The sequence below is a fragment of the Rhinolophus sinicus genome, chromosome 8, assembly GCF_057876585.1.
Source record: "Rhinolophus sinicus isolate RSI-liver-muscle chromosome 8, RSI-T2T, whole genome shotgun sequence".
NCBI lineage: Eukaryota > Metazoa > Chordata > Mammalia > Chiroptera > Rhinolophidae > Rhinolophus > Rhinolophus sinicus.
In genome coordinates this window covers 22,775,943-22,799,108 of record NC_142508.1, presented here as the reverse complement: position 1 = coordinate 22,799,108, position 23,166 = coordinate 22,775,943, and the positions used below count along the sequence as shown (strand labels likewise).

General features: G+C 37.1%; 1 protein-coding gene across 2 annotated transcripts in view; it reads left to right on the top strand.

Moving 5' to 3' along the window:
• CPED1 (cadherin like and PC-esterase domain containing 1) overlaps positions 1-23,166 on the top strand; it is a 250,121-nt gene that overhangs the window by 73,867 nt on the left and 153,088 nt on the right. For both annotated transcript variants that reach the window (XM_019750063.3, XM_019750062.3), the window contains 2 exons: positions 16,456-16,588; positions 17,934-18,102. In XM_019750063.3, coding sequence (XP_019605622.3) covers positions 16,456-16,588; positions 17,934-18,102 — 302 coding nt within the window. The remainder of the gene's footprint in view (positions 1-16,455; positions 16,589-17,933; positions 18,103-23,166) is intronic.

The following is a 23,166-nucleotide window of genomic DNA, read 5'->3' as shown; positions in this document are numbered from 1 at the left end:
AATACATATTGTTCTTTTTGGAGGCATTTTGGTGTGGAAAGAAATAGGTAAGTATTACCTAGAGTTAGAGGTTGAGTACATAGACAGTCATCAAACAGAATTTTAATAGTACTAGTTTTGAGTTTGTTTTATAGATAACTAGAGTAGGGCTTCATGTTTTACACCACAAGGTTATTTTACAGATAAATGCCCCTCAAATAATAAGAGATAATGTTACTTTTTGCTTATTACTTGCCAGACACTGGGTTAAGTATTACATATTTATTCTCTAACCTTCTATAACCATCGATGGGCAGATAGTGTCATGCCTTCTTAGATAAAGAAATGGCAGCTCCGAGAACCTGTAGGCTACACAGCTGGAATGAAGCAGACCCGTATCTCACGTACTATACTGTATACCCCTACACTGTATTTTAAGCCCATCTTATAAGGCAAGAATATAAGGAAGGAGCTATTGAAGAAAGGTTAACAATCGCTGGGCCTAATGAGAACTTGAACTTATTTACCCACTTTTTAATTATTATTTCCTTAATGAAAAGAATCCTTATAATTTCTTATTTATCAGAATATTTACATGTAAGAAGATGGTAAGTGAATTTGTTGCAGACAGAGATTGTTTTTGGTTTTGTTTTGTTTTAGTCTTTTAGGGAACTTAATAGAAGAAGGAAATTGGCTGGCCTGGTAGTCAGAGCTCAGGTCCTCTGTGCTCACTAGCACGTCCTTGTTACCTTTCTTCTGTTACCCTTTTTCTGATATGCCCACTCCGGGCTCAGCCCCCCAAACCATCCACAATCCTTCTAGGCAAAGTAGATAATTTACCGGACAAACCTCACACTACAGCCATGTGCCTGGGGCAAAGGGTGACCCAGGTGTGGGTGTAGCCACTGGCCTCAGGTCTGGGCACCTGAAATGATAGTGACCACCTTGTGCCACTTGGACGGTCCAAGAGTTACTTGTCTTGGAATTTTGAAGCTGTACTTCTGAACTTCATGGGAGGGATTTTAGAATTCACTGACTGGGCTGCCAAACTGGTTTATAAAGCACGAATCTGGGGCAGTGGATTACTAATGTAAGTAGAACCAGGTTATGTTTTGTGGGAAATAGATGATTTCTGTGGAATTAGTGGTTCTCGAAAATGGTTTTCAGAACAAACAATTGCTTTGACCTAATTTCATGTCTGCTGTTGGATAGTGGCTAGCTGCAGACTAGGCCAGGTTGCATATGTGGGAATCCCACCTTGGCCGTGTAATAGCCCAGTGTCCTTGGGTAGGTTTCCTACCTTCATTTCTGAGCTTCCGTTTTCTGGTTGCAATGTAGGGATGATTATTACTCCGTCTCCTAGAATTGCTGAGACAACAGAATGAGTTAATAGCTTTAAAGTACTTGGAAAAACGCCTCGCACGCAGTGAGCAACCCACAGTGTTAAGTATTATGATTGTTACTTCAATCAGTAGATTGAAGTATTTCTGTAAATATTAGTTGATAATTACTAACTACTACTTTTATCTAATTTGGTGAGGTCCATGTTTTTCAAAATTTACTAACCTGGGAATAAAACTAGGATCTTAAAATGGTCACAAAAATATTTATCTGTCTTCACCTACACTCACTATCTTCAGACCCTTTCATCTCAAATCCTGCTTCCAATTGCGTTTGGGTCATCCTAAAGCAATCTTCCCATTCCTAAAAGACCCCACAGTATCTTTTGATAACAAATATATTTATTTATCTCTGGTTGATATGGAAGGAAATATCTGTAACTTATCTATACACATTATTTCAACAAATCAGTATAATGCCCCACATTTAATATAAAAGACAAATAAAAGGAAAGAACTTTAATAAACGTTTGTAATTCAGCATGTGTTTAGACATAATGACACCATAGGGTGTAATCAAATAATCAAATGCGCCCTCTTATATGTTGAGTCACCATGAATGTGACACATACAAATCCAGATTGGTGTGGTTGCACTGGGAGGGAACTAAGATTCCATTGGTCTCATTGTTATTGGTGATGTGCCTTTCCAAAATGGTGAACAACTCTTGAGAACATCACAAATGAAACAAAGCATAGTGTTCCCTTGCTTGACCTTGGAATTGCATTCTTGCAACATTCAGTGTTAGAACTGGGTAAAACGTTTGGAGCTTCTATACAAAATGGAGTCAAGCTCTAGGTTCTAATAATTACCAACAGGCTTTTCATCCCCATCTGTGTCCAGTGAGACATTCGAAAGAGATGGGGGATGAGGAAGAATCTGTGGTTGTGCCCAGAGTGATATTTACCACAGTAATAGCCATTGTAGTGTGCGCAGTGGCCAAGGAGAATGGATGCCTAACTATTTACACAGATGCTGGACTTTACATCTCACTCATGCGTTCCAAGTAAACACCAGCTTTATCCGACACAAGGCAGACATCTAGCATTTATGTTTCTGTAGCATTTTTAATCATCGTGATGCCCTCAAATGCCCTCTTTGTCTTAGAGGGTCTATCCTCATGAGTACAACCCTTTCATAGTTGATACCATGGCAGCATTTGCTCCACTTCTGCTCTGGTCCCCTGTGGCCTCTGAAGCTGATGGACCCTACTGTTCATGCCCACCAGAGGGGCTCTGCCCCTGAAGCCCCACGTGGCTGTGCTTGTCATTGTCTGCATTAAGGCACTACGCCCAGTGTCAGGGACACCAAGGTTCTCCTCTGGCTACTGCCAAAACTCTTGGGGCCGTGGCCCATTGTACCAGTCACTGCCTTGCCCGTGGGCTCGAAGTTCCTTGGTGTTCTCAGAAGTCTGAATACGTCAAACATAAATTGGTTTAGTAGTAAACAAAATCAACAAAAATCTTTCTTTATGTTACGTATTTTTTTCTGTTGCATGTAATGTTGCACCCTTGATCTCGCACAGATAATTTGAACAACAAAACCAAGAACGTACTTTTTAAGTATTGTTTTAGCTCCCTACCTAAAACCAGGAGTGGAAGGGAGACTATAGAATATAAGAGTAACGTATTAAAGACTGCTCTCCTATTTCATGTCATCCTGTTATCCTTGGACTTCTCTTGCCAGCCACCTCTTCTTTTTCTTTAGGATAGATTTCTTACTCTGAGGCCTCACCCACAGTTCCAGTCAAAGCCAGACATGGCGAACTCCTAAATGAACACAGATTAGTTTCACACTAAAACTCCACTACACTGGTAAATCATAACCATATAGCATTCTTGTCATCTCTCATTAAAAAGAGGGTTTAAAAGAACAACAACAAAAAATAGGTGTCTGTTTTTCTTTTCCTAGTTTGGGGGAGTTGTGATGATGGTGTTTAGTATTGTTGAGTACTAACAATGTCACGACTGGAAGTGAAATATTTCTCTTGAACAAAGTATGGAAATAGAGCTGTTTTTATCGTTAACATGTAAAGCCATAACTGTTTCTATCCTTGTGTTCCAAATATTGCAGAAGCAGAAAGTTTACTCTGAATCTAAATACAGAATTAAGAAGAACAGGAGCAAGATTACATGGTTAAGTAAACTGGTTATGCCTAATTTATCTTTTTCAGTTCAGTATTTTGAAGTGTTTCTGTTTCTAGATTCCTTCTCTCAGTGCTGTGTGGAGTTGGTCAGTCAACAGCCAATTTTAGAAGAACTTGTGTCACTTAAGGGAAAGAACTTTAAACTATATTCAGAGCAGGCTGTAAAAAGCAGAGATACCACCCACAAAGTAACATTTAAAATTTTCCAGTTACATGATTTATTGGTAAATCTACACGTGTTGTGCCAAGAGCAAAATGAGCAATATGCCAGGTGTACTCTGAGTTTTTAATTAAGGGAAATTTTACCTATCGGACAGATTTTAATAGGATATTTTGCTGTTTATAAGCTATTGAAACAACATTTTAAATATTTGTGGATGAAAAGCCCTTAATTATATAGAATATGGCTGAGGGGGTGGAAGCAAAACTAAAAACAAAAACAAAAAACAAAAAACTAGAGTCTCCTGTCAGTTTAGAAAATTTCTAGTCAGAAACATGTGCCCTAATGTCAACTCAAGCTCCTGGGATACTGTGAGTGGTTTAAGTGACTTGGTAAGTAACAGCCAGAATTGGGAGGATCGAAGAAAATACAGAGTGAAGAGCAACATTCTCTTAGCGGTACATGGTGATGGCAAGATGGAGCTGAAAATCCCGATTGCAAATCATTTGTTGGATAATGGTGGCCAAGGACTTTTGTCACTTTTCACTCTAGATTTTGAAAGAACATTCTTGAGTTCAACTTTTCTTCTAATAGAAACGTAATGTACTTTTTCTTTAAATTCAATTTTGTGTGGCTGCCAGTGCCTCACTCTCCACGCCCTCTTCCCTGACTGTGGAGCACCCAGCTGCCAACTTGGGCAGTTGGACCTGGCCTTGGCCACAGGGGATTGAGCCAGTCATGGCTGGGGGCCTGGGCAAAAATGGCCCCTTGGAGAGAATGCTGGAGCATTATGTTGTGTTAAGCAAAGAAATAACCAAACAAATTAAAACACTCCCTCCAGCAACAGGTCGGATCCCAAAAGCCTGGAGGAGTAGTTTAAATTTTTTAATAGATGTTTTTTTTTTTTTTTAAGGGTAGTCAGGTTGGAGACAAAATGTTAGCAAAGGGACAATTAGCCTTTTTCAACACACAATAAAATTTCTGCCAAATTCTGTTTTTATAACCTTCTCTCCTTAAGCAACCCCTTCTGGCTCACCAAAACACCATCTGGTACAAACTTTCTCCTCACTGGTCTCTTTGTCCACTCTCTTCTCTCCAACTCATTTACGTAGATTGAAAAATCAATTTATTCCTATTATTCAAACAACATAACACAGACTTGGTTCCCAAATAAGCATGTATCATTCTTTCTTAGAGGGAAAAGAAGGAAAGGAAAAATCCATACTTTGATATTTTATCACTGTTACCTAATATTTTCCCCCTTTGACTTAAAGCTATAATAGCTTGAATTCTTTCCACTGCTTAGAATCCCAGTTTTAAATTCAGCTTCAGTTGGCTGGGTCCACAGAGTCAAACTATAGCAGAGACTTTAAACAGTTAACTCATGACTTTGAACCCCTCCCTGAGTGATGCCAGAGCCCACAGGATTTTTTTTAGGCAATGACTACACATCCCTAATTAACTGAAAATGACGAGAACATTCGTGGGTGCCACAAAATTATTTCCCCTAAGACATTTTATGTATTTGGTAAGAAACAGCAAGATATAAATGACTTATTATCCATCATCCATCTATTTAAAGGCATTTAAGTAGCAGCTTAGAACTTGAAGTTCACTCAGGGACATGCAGAGAGTGGTGTTAATTGAGCTGAAGTGCTGATGTCAGAACACTAAAGCTGTGTTACAGTGTATTAAATCTCTGAAAAATAATTCATATATATATAATATATATACCACGAGTGCCAAAAATATATATACACATGACTTTTATTCATCTTTTGTTATTGGTATATATTGAGCATTACAATTTTCCTTTCTTAAAATGTATATACATTTTTTGGCATCCTCTGTGTGTGTGTGTGTGTGTGTGTGTGTGTCTCATGTATATAGATAAATATATATGGCATCTTCACAGTACAGAAAATGAGAGATTTATAAAGAAAATATGAAGACTACCCTTCTAGAAATAATCATTTGATTTTTTTTTTTTTTTTTCTTTCTAAGACATGTAGCTGACATGCTGAGAAGGAATTATATTTAGGTCAGGGAGATGGCAGTGTCGCTGAAAAGGCTGGTTGAATTCATCCAGTTTATGGAAAGGTGGTGGCTTGATTAGGACATAAAGAATTCAAAAACCTTTCTGTTTTTTAACACAATCATTTGGACTTTTTAAGTCCCAAACACAGCTGGATGGTGGTTTTGATGTTAATGTATTTGGAATAGAAATGCATATGAAATTTAAAGAAATCATACTGGGTAGACTCCTCTGACATCCGTATTATTTAAATGAAGACAAGTCCCCGCAAAGTTGTTGGGAAGATACCTGAAATAGGCCCTATCTGTCAGAGAATAATCATTTGACTTTAATATCTAAATTCTAATATCTAATGATCTAAATTCCACCTGGAGAAGAGACAGATTAACTTCAGTGTTTAAAAATCCAAGAATAGGAAAAAAATTCAAAATTTTAATCATCTAATGAACATCTTTAAAGACCAACAATTATTTAGTAGTTCAACAATTATTGAGTAGTTTGGCTCAATTAATTGGTTAATTATTTAGTCATTTACAGGATATAAAATAGGTCAAATGTACCTTAGCTTACCTAGCTAACATTGAATATTGAGACACCATTTTAGAAACTTGTCAGATTCTGCCTGACTTCCGATCTCCCCCTTGGTGTCTGTCCTCATCTATTAGGAGTGGACTCTTCTATTATGATACCGCTCAGCCAAACCAGACCTCCATAGACTCCAATCATACTGCTGGCCTATTGGAGAGGAAGAATGTGAGGATAACATGGTTCTGTAGAAATACGCTTGCTCAGTGCCGTAACGAAAAATCTCTTCTGACATAGTTCCATGCTCCTGACCTATTTCTGGTATTTGGATCCCTGGCCTTCATTAGATTTCACTTTGGCAATTGGTTCTAGTCTCTGCATGTTCTATATTTTTGTCTCACAGAGTCAGATATTATGAAAATCTTGGTATTTTGAATATGTACTTGTTTTACATATAATACATTTACTTGTAAATAATATCAATGTACAGAGAAGCAAATTGACAGTAATACCATGTATACTTTATTGTACCAAAAAATAGGGTAAAAATTGCAGATTGAGTTGTGAAGTTGCCATTAATGGAGAGAGAGATGAATGCATGGTTTTATTTAAAACAGGGAAAATGGCCCTCAATATTTCTGTCTTACATGTAAATTAATACTGACTTCAATATACTTAAAAAGAATTTGGAATCATTGTTAGAGTTCTAAGTCATTAATTATTCTGATTTAAATTAAATCAATAATGTTTCATGGTTTACTCCAGAAAATATTCCTGAGAAAGAAGTTTAACATTAATAAAGGGATTAACGTATTTTCATGGTGGGTGGATTGAGACAGCTATTCTATTTGTTGTACTCTGTATTAATATAATACTTGTTGGAGGTTGTATTTCAAATTGTTATTAATGATGCTCATTAATTTATACTGAGTTTTCACCTTTGGTTTTTCTGAAGTGGTCAGCAATTTTTTTTTCTTCTTTCTTTCTTTTCCTCTGGAAAATTCATGTGGAAAACATCAAAGCAAAATTAAGCTGCCATAAAGTAATAAAACTATCTTTCATACTGTTTGGTCATGGCAGTGAAATCACAGGGGCAAGAATATTGAAGTAATAGTCTAGACATAACTTTTATTACCAAGGAAAATGAGCGGAATTCAGGGCTCTTCTGTTGTCATGGTCAAAACACAGAGCACTCCATGAGGAAAGTCATTTGTGTAGAATTGTATGACTTTGACACTTCCACTGAAAAAGAACAGAAAGGAGAGCATTATGGTTTGCCTTACTGCGTGCTCAAAAAGCATTTGATTGATTGGTCAGTGGAAACTTTATACAATGACTACCCAGTTAAAGAACATTGCTATGTCACTGACCTGGTCATTTTTATGTGTCCAATCATATCTCCGTTTACATCAGGAAAATGGAATGCATTCATTTCCCATAATACAAAGTGGAAATTATCATCTTCCTCCAAAAAATACATTATTAAACTACTATGCTCTCTGTATTTGTGGTTTGTGGTTTGATGCACCCTTGTACGGTAGCAGCATGTGAAAGATATTCAGAAACCATAGATAGTAAACTATTGGAGTCAAAGCTGCATACGACGCGGAGGTAATAATATAACAATGTCAGATCTCAAGGAAGGAATTTTGAGTTCCCCAGTGTTAGCCAAGAACAAAGCCCTAATGATACCTTTAAGCATGTGGTGTATCCATTTCCTCAAAGATACTCTTTGGCCCATGGCACGTATATAAAATGAAAGTAAAATTTTATTAAGGAATTGCTGTGTTTGGAGGACCTAGATCCAAATTACATCATTTAAGTTCAAGTGTAGGTCTGAAATAGCCCAAGGAGTTTCGTCTGTGTGTCATAGAGCTGTTGACTAAGAGCTACTTCTGTTTCAATTTGTGTTGGTTGTTTGCAAGGAAGTCTTTCCTTGAACAAAACAGAGAGGAACAGACTTAAATATTGCAATAACTGGGTCAGTCCCAGCTTTACTCCATCCACAGAGACTTAGCTTTAAGACAGGGCTCCTTTAAATAAACAAAACAGAACAGAAAAGAACTGCTCTGCTGCCACACCGCAATGCTAAACTTGAGGAAAGGCCTAAAAACAGAGTGTGTGTTTACAGACTACTTACAGTAAAAATGCTGTGCTTAATTTGGTCCACACAAGTTTGTGCTTCTCCCACATACTTATTGCTTTGTTCTTAAGAGACTAATGTGAGACGTCAGATGTTTAAGAATCACATAAAAGAGGATTTAATAGTTTAGCCTTTATTTGATAGTCAGTGGTGGTGAGAGCCCCTTAGTTTTGGAAAAATTCAAAAGGAGTTAAAGTTTTAATTTCACTTTGCAGTTTCTAAAGTTATAAACAGGTTTTCTAGGTTATAGAGAAGGATTACACTAAACTACTACTAGTAGTTGCTAGTTAACTTTTTTTGGAGTGTTTAATATATGTCAACTGGTTGCAAAGCACTTTAAAGGAAATTTCATATTTCTATCAGAATCCATATGAGGAAGGTTCTTCTTATTACTATTATTATTCTCATTTTCTCGATAAAAGATAGTGAACTTAAGGAATTAGTTAATGATCACACCTGTGAATAGAAATCCACTAATATACAGGACTTAGGATTTTAAAAATAAATGTTATTTGGAATATTATTTGTAAAATATTTTTGAAAAATATTGATTAACAACTACGAGGTCAGACAATTAAGTTTGCGAACTCATCCTAGAAAAAGTGCTACATACTTCATTGTTGAATATCACTACAGTCACCTTCGAAGTACTCCCCTTGGGAAACTATGCACCAATGCCAGTGCCTAGTCCACCCTGCAAAGTGATTGTGGAACTCTTTCTGGAATGGCCATCAGAGCTGTTGTTGTATTACCCTTGATGTCCTGAATGTCATCAAAATGTCTTCCTTTCAATATTTCCTTTAACTTCAGGTAAAGAAAGAAGTCACAGGGGGGCCAGATCAGGTGAGTAGGGAGGCTGTTCCAATACAGTCATTTGTTTACTGGCTAAAAACTCCCTCACAGACAGTGCTGTGTGAGCTGGTGCATTGTCGTGATGCAAGAGCCATGAATTGTTGGTGAAAAGTTCAGGTCGTCTAACTTTTTCACACAGCCTTTTCAGCACTTCTAAATAGTAAACTTGGTTAACTGTTTGTCCAGTTGGTACAAATTCATAATGAATAATCCCTCTGATATCAAAAAAAATAAGCAACATTGTTGCTGATTGTCAGACAAACCTAATTGTCAGACCTCGTATATTACAATGTGCTGGACAAATTTGAACTCTGTCTAATGCGTCTTTATTGATTTCCCTCATGTCTTCTAGGCCCAAGTTTCATTTGCTTGGTAAAGCACGTGGCACCTGGGCCCCAAACCCTCCCTTATAGTCTTCCTCTTAGTTGGCTGCTGGTGACCTCCTTACCATACTTTGCTGCTGATGCTTCCAGGAGCTGTGCTCATACTGGGACTCTTGGCCTTAGATATTTCATCTCAGGGTGTCTCTCTCTGACCCCTCACTGGACCTGCCTCAGTGTTGTCCCAGTGTCCCTATATGGCCGGAGCACGTCATGCCACTCTAGCACCACATTTTCTTTCTATAGAGAGAAAACCAGTCCTTACCCATATTACACTCATTTTCTAGGTTGTGAACAAAACAGTTACACCGTACAATTCTAGTAAAACTGCTCAGCACTGGGCTTGCTCTTTCTTTTCTTTTCATCCCCCATTCTCTCTGATCTCTAGTTATTTGGTTAGAGAAAATCGGAGTTCACTTATTAAGCAGAGGTTTAGTGAGCTCCTACGGTAAGTGCCAGCCTGTGCCTGGCACTGGATTTTCAATGGAGGAAAAAACGCAGAATCCCTGACCTCATAGAACCTCCAGTCTATGAACTGAGATTACCTTTAATGCATTGAGAATGATCCCTCCCTCTTAACTGTCAATGAATGATAAGTTTGTAAACTTGACTCTACCCTGGGTGTCTTTTCCTCCCCCTTTTGTACACTACTCAAGAGGTGAGAGGATGGCTGATAGTCCCCACATACTTTGTCATGGGACGGGAGCTTAAAGAGCGTCCAGCCAGTCTCTCCCTCAAGGTTTATTGGGCCTCACACAAATGAAAGAGCAGAGCATCCGTAATTGCTGGAACGTATCTGAATTCACCGAGGGACCACATTTCAGCTCTGGCCCTTGGACCTTTGCCACTGATCATCTCCATTAGGTCATATGTAACATATACTAAAAATTACAACATGACTTTTCACCTAGGATTGCAGAAATTTAGAATTGTAAAAGATTTAATAATTATCTAGTTATTCAGAAAATGTTTGTTTATTTGTCCTTGCTGCTCTGCTTTTTTTCGTTGTCAAAGATTTATTACAACGTAGTGGCTCATGTCACTCTGGAGGCTGAGAAGTCCCATCATCTGTCTTCTGCAAGCTGGAGACCCAGGAAAGTCAGTCATGTAGTCGAAAGCTCCAGGGCCAAGGAGCCAATAATGTAGATTCCGGTCCAGTCTGAAGGACTGAAAGGCAAGAGCACTGACGGGACATCAGTGTCTCCACTCAACCAATCAGGCAAAGCGCAAACTTAAACGTCCTTCACCTTTTTGTTCTACTCAGCCTCTCGAGGAATTGGTTGATACCCACTCACGTTGGAAAGCGCTGTCTGCTTTGTTCAGCACACCAGTTCAATGCTAATCTCTTCCAGAAACACAGTCACAGACACACCCAGAAATAATGTTTAACCAGCTATTTGGGCATCCCATGGTCCAGTCAAGTTGACAAAAAAAAATTAGCCATCACACCCTTTTGTCATTCCTATCTGCAGACATTCTAGCCACTGAATCCTTCTTTCACAGGTAGTATGTTGATGCACTTTCTTATTTCCCTCCAATAGTACCATAGTGTAATAAGGGAAACCTTACGAAATTGATGATATTTGATCAATATTCAACCATCGTTGACCTAACAAAAAGCAATATCCTATGGTTCAGCCAAAGCCATCCTCTGCTGCCGCATACAATGTTCTTATTTGAGAGTAAAGCTGATATTATTTCTGTCACTTACTCTATATGTGGACATGTGCGCACGCACACACACACACGCACATGTTACCAAGCAAGGGCTCTCTGCCCAATGCCCATAGAAGCCAAAAAAGAAAAAAACTTTATTGCGAGGTTGACCTTCAAGGAGACAAGAGGCAGAGCTCAAATCTGTCTCCTGGATTCAGGGTTCAGAGGGGTTGAGGGAAACAGGCTGATATGCGGAAGTGTTGGAGGAGCAAATTCTAATTAGAGGGCTTTGCAACTTGGCCATTTATGGTAAGATACAGTAAAGGGCATCAGCATCGAGTCTCCCTGGACAATGAACCTTTCGCTTCTGAAAAGGCTCTGGTGTTCAGACTCCAGCCATGTTCTGGTCCTTTGGTTCCCTGAAGGGGGCGAAACTTTGGTTCCGGTGTTATTGGAGGTAAAAATTCTCTCCTCTGTGCATGCTTCAGCTGCATGATTTACAGTTTTGTTCTGTTGTGTCTGCAAACAACTCACTATCTTGTTGGAAACAGGGTAAGGCCAGTTTGAGCTAGTTCTGCAGTTGCACACATACACACGTATAGTCTGATTGTTTCTTCAGAACATGTGGCTAGTAAGGAGAAGTCTAGGGCCAAACTCATATTTTCCAAGTATAGGGTTTCTGCTTGCTATTTTCCATTTGCCCCTCTACATTCACTCTGGACTCTTCTCCAGGAAGTTCTCTTACATAGATGGAATCATCAGGGCTCCCATGTCCCTGACTTTTCTGGTCGGAGATCAGAGCTCAGGAGAACTTTGGGATATTTGTTCCCTGTGCTTCTCTCCCTGTGGCCATAGCTTCTGCTCAGTGCCTCTTTTCACAGCTATGCCTTTTGCCTAGTTCTGTAATGGGCCCCCTCCTGGGCTGGGGGTGGTAAGAGCTTCCATTCGGTCAGCCATGGGGCGCTTTATTACTCTTGTAGTTTTTCCTTAACTCTGCCCCTGTGTGTGTGTGTGTGTGTGTGTGTGTTAACAGTCCCTTCTCTAATAGTCTCGTGGTTAATAGTCTCTTCAGTTATGTCTTTGACTGTCATCCATCCATTTTCTCCCAGGGCTCCAACAGAAATTTATTTCCTGGCTATGACTTCTGTTTGTGCAAATATTAATTTATTGCTGTGCACGTAAATTTTGAGGATACATTTGCATAGATTTTATGCCCGCAGGCTAAGGACTAAGACCTGTAAATGTTCTCAGGCAGGAAGAACAATCATTGCATCCACAAATGGCATTTATTTATACTTCTAATCTAAAAACTAATTGTTAATTATTAATTAAGGCCTTTTAGCTTCACTGGACTTCAAATTAAGAAAATATTGGCTATCTTTAGCCTCCTAATATAAAATGCAAGATAATATTCAAACATTTGTGAAGTATAGCTACATTTTCACTATTACTTCCCTGGTAATTATTAGCTAGGGGGCAAAATATTAAATCAAATACAATATAAATTTGGCAGCTAATCTTTACTAGTACAAGTGTTTTCCAGTGTTTAGTCTTTGCCTATGATGTATGTAGTTATATGCCACATAGAAGGGAAAAAATAAATGACCAATAAATAAATATTTTACTTGATTGGAATACCATTTTGTTCTAACTGCCTGTTGGCTTAACCCCCAAAAAAACAAACAAACAAACAAACAAACAAACAAACAAAAAACTAGTTCATTGTAAGAACAAATATTTACTTAGCACTTGGTATGTATGAGCATTGTATTTAGTGATGTGGGACAATCAGAAAATTCATGGGGAATCATATTCTGGATTCTAGAAGACTCCTTGACAATGTCACATACCCATTAAGCATCGGTTGGTAAGAATTAAAATGAAAACTCAGGTCTCATGGTTCTGGTTTAGTCTTCCTTTCCATAAAACTGCCCCACAGCAGGTCCTCAGTGACTGGTCAACCAGCTACATATTAGAAGGCATAAGAAAAGCAGACTTCACAGAGCCCTAAAAAATTGTTCATATTTACTCTAGTAAGTGGTAAAGTTACAGGCTTCAGAGCTCTTTAAAATAAGTTAGGAACAGTAAATAAATGAAAGTTCATATCATATTTCGTATTTGTATCTGCTATCCATTCAGTCCTCATAGTGTGGGGTAGGAAAACCCTAAAGATGTATGCTAGGCCCTCCATATTTAATTACTTTCTGAAAATAAATATATGTTAAGGAGTTACAAGGCCATTTGAAGACTTTGTATTATAGAACCTCAATTCCAAATTCCTTCCAAAAACAAAACCTAGTTTTGGCATTGTTTGTAGGAGTTTCTAGGCTCTTGGTGTGTGTTGGGGGGGAAGGGGTTTAGGGAGGAGGGGAGTAGAATATTAAAACATTGGATTGGACTGGTCTATTGCGAGAGCCCTTGATAGATAAGCCAAATGAAAGATAAGGAATGATGACTATTGACAAATCTTTGACTCAGTTAAATAAGAGCCGAGCGTACTTAAAGTTTCCACGATTATTTATAAAACTTCATAAAATGCAGTTGCAACTTTTGAAAAGGTATTAATGGAGCTTATTTTTAATTTTTGGCTGTAATCAAGGGAAATGGGAATGATTTTAGATGTTAGGGGACATGTAATTACAGAGTTTTGTTTGTTTATTTAGAACATGAAAAGTAACCTGTAAACCTGTAATAATGTAATGGGAAAAATATATATTATACATATAAATATATATATCACAAAGGGTAAAAACTGTGTTCATCAATAATCAGTTCCATTGTTCAAACACAGTTTCAGGGGCTGAGGTGGAAATCTGACATCGTCTTTGCAATTCCTATATCGGATTCCTTCAACTACATGGCATAGGCTCCTGCACCTGAATTAAACCAAAAAAGTGACATAAAACTGTTTTCTCTTTTGACATATTTGCTGACTACTTCCTCAAAACCACTGAGTTACTACTTTGGTGAAACACTTAATATGTCTCGTTTCTTCAAGGTCAGTTCTGATTGGGCTTCAAATCGGTGCTTCGCTTCCTGGCAGCAAAAGTAAAGGGAAATCAGAGTAAATTACACTGTTCACATATTATACAAGAGAAGGCTACAAATTAGCTCTTCAGGAGAGACACAATTTTGCCTAATAATAAATTCTAAAAAATGTCGAGTGAAAAAAAGAACACGTTATTTTCTTCCTGCAAATTTAAAGGATTATATAAACATTTCAACACTTTAAGTTGTGATTCCGAAGAAAAGAAATTACCTTCATAACTCTTCATTTGTCACTTCCAGAAACAAGCAGTTTGACTATTTCTTTTATTAAGATGTATTAGAACATCATTAATAGGGAAGTCTTACAAATAGGCTATCATTTTTTGAGAAAGATCACACTGTGCTAAATAATGAGATATGGGAATACATTGAACAGCTTGACTTCTGCTGACTTTTACTTAAGAGTGTGAAGTGTTTTAAATTAGACTATGTTAGTATTGATAAAACGTGCACAGGGGAAAATAATTTAAAGGCTTTGTTCCATTTTGAGAGCTAGATAAACTGTATAATTTAAAAATAAAGCACTGTGACCTGGCAGTAAGGAAACAACAATTCTCACATGCTGTTGGAGATAGTGCAAATGGGGAGAACCTTTTTAGAAGCCAATTCAGTAATGCCCATCAAATTTACAATGTATTTACCCTGGCAATTAGGCATACAGATTAGAATTGCCCCTATATAAACTTGTAAAAACACCCCCAAAAGTGTAGAAGGGCATTCATTGCAGTATTTTTGAAATAGAAAAAAAAAAGAATCTAAAAATATAACAATAAGGGGATGGTTAAATTATGTGTCTATTTACTTAAGGAAACACTCTAAACCAATAGGAAGTATAAGGTAATTCTGTATGTGCTGATATGGAAAGGACTGCAGGATGGATTAGTAGGTAAATAATCCAGATATAGAACATTATAATGCCTCTTTTGGATAACTTAGGGTGAGTTTACTTCCTGATAAACCCATTATAAGTTGAAAATATCCTAAGTTGAAAATGCATTTACTATATCTAACCTACTGAACCTCATAGCTGTAGCCTACCTTAAACGTGCTCAGAACACATTAGCCTACAGTTGGCCAAATGCATCAAATACAATGAAGATACTGTAGACTGTCAGCTGCTTACCTTCCTGATCGCATGGCCAGCTGGGAGCTACGATTAGCGGCCACTGCCCAGCATCACAAGGGAGTATCTACTGCATATCAAAATTCAAAATTCGAACTATGGTTTCTACTGAAAGTGTACTGTTTTCACACTGTTGTAAAGTCAAAAAAATCATAAGTCAAATCATCGTTAAGTTGAGGACTGATCTGTATCTACATATATCGGTGTATGTAGATATATTGTTATATCAATTGATATACTGAAGAATCATATACATCTTACTGATTGTCTGCTTATCTAGAATTTAAAAGTGAATATGTAAATTTTGGCTTTGGCGGGCAGGGGTCCTAGATGAGACTGAATTGTTAGATGCTTTTACTTTTCATTTGATAGCTTTCAGTACAATTTGATTCATTTAACTCTACATCTATTTTTTTTAATTTATGTATGTACATCAATTTTTTTTAAATATCCATATAAATGTTCTGAAGTGTGTCATTATTCTTGGTCTTTACTTTTATACATTTCAGAAACCCAATAACTAATATTTTATAAAATAATAAAGCACTGTTGTTAGGTCATGAAGCATGACAAACTCCAACCTGGGAAGGACTATATTGCCAGGAAATCCACTGAGGTTGTCTGTGTAATATTCTCATCGCAAACAACCTTGGGCTCCTGCAGCCCCGTTTCCCATAGGAGAGTGTGTCTCTCAGCTGTGTGGAGGATGGATCTGCTGGGTGAGGGACAGCTGGCGACATTGGGTCTACCTCCCCGACTGAGCAAGGAAATCTGAAATCTGTTATTATGATTCTTTTCTTAGTCTGTGGTAGGAGAACATACTACACAACAAAGACCTCTCTAAACATGCATCCACGCTTAATGGATCTAACTGTGATTCAGAATGGGGAGAAAATTTGTTGACTGTTTCCTGTGGACCCTGTAGTTCAACACGGTGTCTCTATTTTGGAAACAATTCCAAAAGGAAACAGTAGAATGACTGTCTTTTGCTCTTGTGCATCTTTTCAGAATTGCGACTTCTGGTGAGCCCCTCAGTGTGTTTGGACGGGAGTGCACAATTCAAGCTGAGTCCTTCCAGTCACCTTTCAAAAACAACAAAGCCACATATGTGGAAACCACGGGCCTGGAGACATGAACAGCTGTAAGCTAATCATTTTGAATTGTTATATCCAGCAGGCATTTTAGGAGACAGCTCACAAGAGAAAAGCACTGAACAGATCTAAGGGTTTTGCAGGTTTGAATTATTAGGTCTGTTACATAAATTCTCAGCTATCTTTTCTTAATAAAGAGTGCCATCATTGATTTTTTTTCTAGACTAATTCAAACCTCTTTTGCCATAGAATAAACGTTTGGGTAAATAGAACTCTTATCTAGGAAGTTACATTAATGGAAATTTAATTTAAAACCTTGACAATATGAAACTATAACATTTTAACTTCCATTTTATATCCAAATGACATTGCCTTAGTCTAAGTATGGCTGAATGGCTTTGTTTTACAGTTTTTTGTTTGTTTGTTTGTTTGTTTGTTTGTGGCTTTCAGGATCCTAGAAAGCAATCATAGGGAACCACATTATTCAAGTTATCTCTAGGAAATTATTTTGTAATGTGGTTAAATTAAGAAATTTTAGTTGTCTTATTCAAGATGCAAAGTAGTTTTCCTCTTCTAATTTCATAATTATTAGGTAGTATTTGCACAGTTAATAACATTTATTGAAGAATCCTATGCATCTTCTGCTTACCTAGACTTCAAAAGTTAAAATAGCACAGTATTCTCATTGATCAAACCTAGACATCTGAGGTATAAAAACATGGCGCAGAAAAGCAAATAGTTATACATTTTGGTATAATTTATGATTAAACTGCATTTGTTTCATCACAAAGCATTAAGCTAGTGTTATTTTTCCTTTGTAGACTAAAGCATTTTCCCACTATTTTGTCCCTTAAATTTACTCCTAATTATTTGTCTTGACCCTTGAAGGTTATTGGTAGACTCAAACTATTGGGGAAAGTATTTTGGTATATTTTTGGTGACCTGTCCACTAGTGAAAAACTTAGTAACTTTTCTTGTCAAGAAAAGATAAAGGCAGGCAAGGACAGAACCGGAAAATTCCAGGTGTTTCACTGTTTCCTAAACTGTAATTTGTATCATTTTTGTTATAATGGTACCATATGTGACCAATTAAGAGTTTTTAAATATTTAAACCTTATTTTAGGTACTATTTTCCTACTTTTATTTCTTTTGAAAAATACTTTGATTAAATCTGCCAGAGTGGAGAACTCTTACCAATTTAACCCTTTTCTTGGTACCTGTATATCCCCTGGTAGTGCTGTTCGGAAGGCGTGAAATTGTTTAAGGAAACCCAGACACTGAAGACTGGGGTCCAACAAAGAATAGACGAGTATACAAAGCTTAGAGGTAATTTGCAAATTACGTACATACTCACCTTACATTATGGGTCATTCACTATGTTGTTTTATTTTTTAGGAATCAAACAACAGCCCTTGCTCCACAGGAAACAATCTTTAGAGCCGAAGATCTGTCTGTGATTCTTAAAGCATATGTGCTGGTGACATCCTTAAGCCCTTTGCGTGCATTCATTCATTCAACTGGCACAGTTTGGAACCCACCAAAGAAAAAACGCTTCACTATCAAGGTAAAATTTCCATCAAAGCTGTTATTTCACACAAAGTGTACTGAAGATAAGTAAAGTCAATGGGGCTGCCTATTTCTGACCTTTATGATTATCGAATCCCATTGAACTAAAATTGCATCATTTTCTTGCTGCAAGCAGAGATTTTCATTTAATCGTTGTAGGTTCAAAAATGAACTTAATTCACTAGGGATCACAAAGGCTGCATCTTTTTTTCTCAGTTCATCATTTTAGTTCAATTCTATGACCCAATGCAAAGCTAGTTCTCAGCTGTGTTCTGTTTTTCTTGATTTTCCCCATTTCAAGAAAAATACAGTCAAAGCAACAAATGAAAATATAATAATTTTACCCTTATGGTTTTGCTTCATTCTTGATAAATAAAATGCCTATTTCATTACAACAGTAAAGATGGAATATTGGCTGAGTGAGAACCAAAGCTCTCACACATCGTATATAATACTAAGCCCTGACATAAAGGGTGATTAGAAAGATTTCAGGGAAGAACTTAATAATAACCCCAAGAAGTGTAGTGATGAACGATAACTCAGGTTAACTCAGTTGAAAATAAGGTCTAATGACAAAGTATTTGATAAATTTTAAGGAGTTTCCAGTTCTACAGAAATACGTATAATTGTTTAGAGGACAAATGAGAGGTGATTTCTCTGGTCAGAATTGTATCCCCTAAACTCTTCGGAAGAAGAGCCCTGGAAGGAGGCACTTTCCTCCATTATAATCCATTAAACTTGGGGATTAAGAAAGAAAAGAGTAGAGGAGTGAATGCTAAAAGTGACATCTGTACAAGGGAAGGGGCAGGCAGTGATTGTCCTGGGGGGTCATGGGAAGAGACAGGAGGAAAACAAAACCATTTTCCTCCAGCTTGTCCTTAAAGAAGCCTCCAGCAACCACCCTTCCACAACTCCAGCCCTCGCTGTTCATGGCCGCCACTGGCCAGACCAATTCAAATAGCTTTCAGAATCCCATATTCTTCTGTTAAATTCATGCTTTGATCTCATTTCAAATGAACCTATGCTAGTTCATTCACCATTTCGATAGGAGACTGAAGCTTCTAGATATTCCAAGTGGTTTTTTAGAGGTTTTTTTGTTTGTTTTAATTTAAACACCAGTTCCCCCGACCACAGTAGAAATGACTGGTAGAAATGAAAGGCATTTTTGTGATAGTTTTTATGTATGTCCTAAAGTTAAGTCATGAGAAAAGGAAGGTCTTTGTGATTTGATTTTCTTTATATTTTCATGCTTTATCCACTACTTTGTTTCTTATTGGTATCTTTACTGTGTGTGAAGGACAGAGGTAAGCTGCAGTTGTACTCATTGCAGTTGAGGCAAGCAGGTGTTTCTTGTCACTTTCATCTTCTCGTTAAGAGTTGTTCTCTCAAGATCTTGTCTGATTATTCTGGACATTGCTGTTACCTGCTCTCAAAGGGAGGCGGTACACCTTTCTGGTTTAATGGGCCAGACAGTGAGTGTTTCCTTCCAAGGTCAAAGTTATACTTGATGCTGCAGATGGATTTCAGGAAACCAGGGAATATTTATTTACCCTTCAACTGAACTACTTATTGCTTCAGCAAAAACACATAGATGATATTTATCTGTTAAGTCACCACAATCCTCACAAATGCTGCTTCCTCCTGATATTTTTAGATATGAAAAAATACCCAGAAGCAGTTCCCAGTGCGAATGTGGAGGACAGGACCAAAACCCACTTTAAAGATTAATCAAAGTTTCATTAAACACTTTTCTTTAATTCCACAAAACATAATGTACGTGTGTATACTGTGTCCTGAATTCAAAGGCTAAATTATTTAGTTAAATCTGTAGTAATTTATGCACTGTGCAGTGAGGCAAGCCCACTAAACTGGTTACCAGTGGTCATTTATAGAATATTCTGGTAGCTAAAGGAGGTATGAAAGTAATAACAGATGTAAGTGTGAGCTCACTTACTTCCAATTAGCTCTGCTGCTGAGCTACTTTATCTGCTAAAGCTTTGGAGAGAGTTGAAAAATATTAAGAAAAGGAAATTTGAGAAATAATGGAAAGTAGAAGCTTTGTAAATTAAATTTTTCTAAAATTCCCTTTTACACATTAAAAATAATTTACATTTGTATTAGATGTTTCCAAAGGATGTTCACATTTAAAAGGGGGATGGAGATGGAAAAAGGGAAAGAAAATTAATAGCAAATGTAACATTTGCTTACTATATTCTTTGATCTAAATTTTTTTTTAGATACCCTTCCCTCCTCATTTTTGTTCTTTACCCATATGGTAGTAAACTGTATACACTGACGTGTGTCTTGCTTTCATCACTTACAGTATGCCTTAGACGTCTTTTCATATTATTTTATCTTTTATTCAATTTATTTTAACAAACATTTTTTTTTTTTTTTTTACCAATTTCTCCCACCCCATCCCCCACCACCTGCCTCTGGAAACTACCAATGTGTTCTCTGCCTATGAGCGTGTATTTATTTATCTTTAGTTTCCACATATAAGAGAGATCATGTGGTATTTGTCTTCCGTGCCTGGCTTGTTTCAGTTAGCAAAATGCCCTTGAGATCCATCCAGGTTTTTGCAAATAGCAAGATTTCATTCTTTATTTTTAATGGCTGAAAAATATTCTACTTTATATATGCTTACATATCACAATTTCTTTATCCATTTATCCATCGATGGACACTTCAGTTGTTTTCATATCTTGGCTATTGTAAATAATGCTGCAGTGAACATAGGGTGCATGTATCTTTTTGAGTTAGTGATTTTTCAGTTAACTACCTAGGAGTGTAATTCCTGGCTCATATGGTAATTCACTTTTTGATTTTTTGAGAACCCTCCGTACTGTTTTCCATAGTGGCTACACCAATTTACATTCCCACTAGCAGTGAGTGCACAAGGGTTCCCTTTTCTCCACATCCTTGCCAACACTTGTTATTTCTTGTCTTTTTGTTCATAGCCATTCTAACAGGTACTCATTGTGGTTTTGATTTGCACTTCCCAATGATTAATGATGTAGAGCATCTATTCATGTATGATTTCATGCACAACCATTTTTGCTGCTAAGGCAATGTCGTTTTCTTGGTAAATATAATAAATCCAATTTTAAGCGATGTTTAATGCAAAAATTTCTTCCCCGGAAAAGCTCTCAGTTCAGTTATAAAATACTCCAGTGATATCTATGAATTCAAGTGTAGAACTCTTCCACAACCTTTCTAACTATGACTTCTGGTCAAATTCATCCATGACTGCCTTTATACACGGGTCACATAGCTTACCTGGAGGAAATGTCATTAATTCAGATTTGGTTCTTAGAGTGAAAAGTCACAAGGTATGCCTTCATCCATTGTGAAGTTATCCAGCAGAGAGGAAGCTCTCATATCTTAACTTCTTTATGACATCGGGAGATTCTTTATACCCGTGAGCATAGCTGACTGCTTTGATGAAAATGTATTACTGGAATGACTTGTGACTTCTGGAAAAAAACATCTGTGAAAAGCTTGATTTTGTCTAGTTGAGACGTAACTTAAATGAATTCATTGATCATCCATCCCACATTTAAAGATGTTCATTTATTGATATTCAGTGTTCAAAACGTATATGAAGATGATTCTTTGAATATAATTAGCTCTCAATAAATGTGTCTTAGATTGAATTCAACTGAGATCATTTGGAAATTTTAACTGTGTGAAGAAATTGCCGAAGTCCATTTAATCCCTAACTGTTCTAATTCAGCCCCTGTATTTTCCAGTGGTCTGCTAGTGGCTTTCCAGTAAATACATCAGACAGACGTCATAATATGAATTTCTGAGCATGGCCACTTGGATAGGAAGGGAAAAATGGGAGACATTACAGCCTTTTCTCAAATCAGTATCTGTGAGACTCATCTCCAACGGGAACCCAAGTTAAAGCCAGCTCCCACCCGGTCTGCAGCTCTAAATCACCAGCTCTCTGCCACCATTGCATTGGCCTTTGGGGGACCATTCTTCTCTTTCCAGTGCCTGCAGTTCCCTCTCCCATCGATGTGATCAGCAAATGTGCAGAGAGTGAACCTTGGCAAAGCAGGGGAATGTTGTTATTTACAAGGACACTTTTTAAAGAATGCCTATATCTCCTCTTCAGTTTTGGAAACATGACGTAGTTGTAGGGAAGGGATGAAATTAGCCTCATTTGTTGTCAGTATTTATGCAGTGCCTTTCATAATGTCCAATGAGATAGCTCATGTATTCCCGGGATAAAAATGAGTCATATCTTCAAAGGTATAACATTACAGTATGGTTTTGCAACCTTAGGAAGTGTTCTTCTCCTGCTCTTCATTTTCCATCTAAAACTGCAGACTATGGAACAGACCTTGTAAATACTTTTTCACTGAGCATCTGGCCCTTTTGCAGGCCCGAGAGATTTATATCAGATGTAGAAAGAATGTGAATAAAAAGCCCGCTCCTGGGAGTTTGTAAAATGAGTTGATGTATTACTTAATCCACTCTTGCTTAGGTTAAATTTAAAAATTGCATTAGGGTGTTCATTTTAAAGTATGATTTTATATAAATAGAAATTATAGATAACCAGTATAAAATTAAATTAACATATGACTAAAGCCAACTTACTATAAAAACCAAAATACTAATTGCAAAATAACACTTATCTAATCAGCCCACATTGGCATCAAATATTATTTTAGATATATCTTTGCTCTAGAAAAAGAATCATTGTTTTGCAACTACACATTATTTTGAAGGGCTGTTGATGGCAACAACAGAAAGAGACTGTCTCTTATTTTGAAAAATTTCATTCATTCATTCATTCATTCATTCATTCACTCCCAATATTGTTCCACAAAAGGTTTGTCAGGTAATTTTGTGCATTCATTAATTCTTAATACTGAACATAAATTATTATCCTAAATAGAAAATTATTCATTAGTCATGGTGATGTTTATTTGATCAAAAATGATCATTTAAAAACATGACCATAAGCTTCAGAACAGCAGATAACTTGTCGGTATCCCCAGAGCCTCAGCGAGCACGTGGCATATGGCAGGCTCAAACAATGTTTACCAAT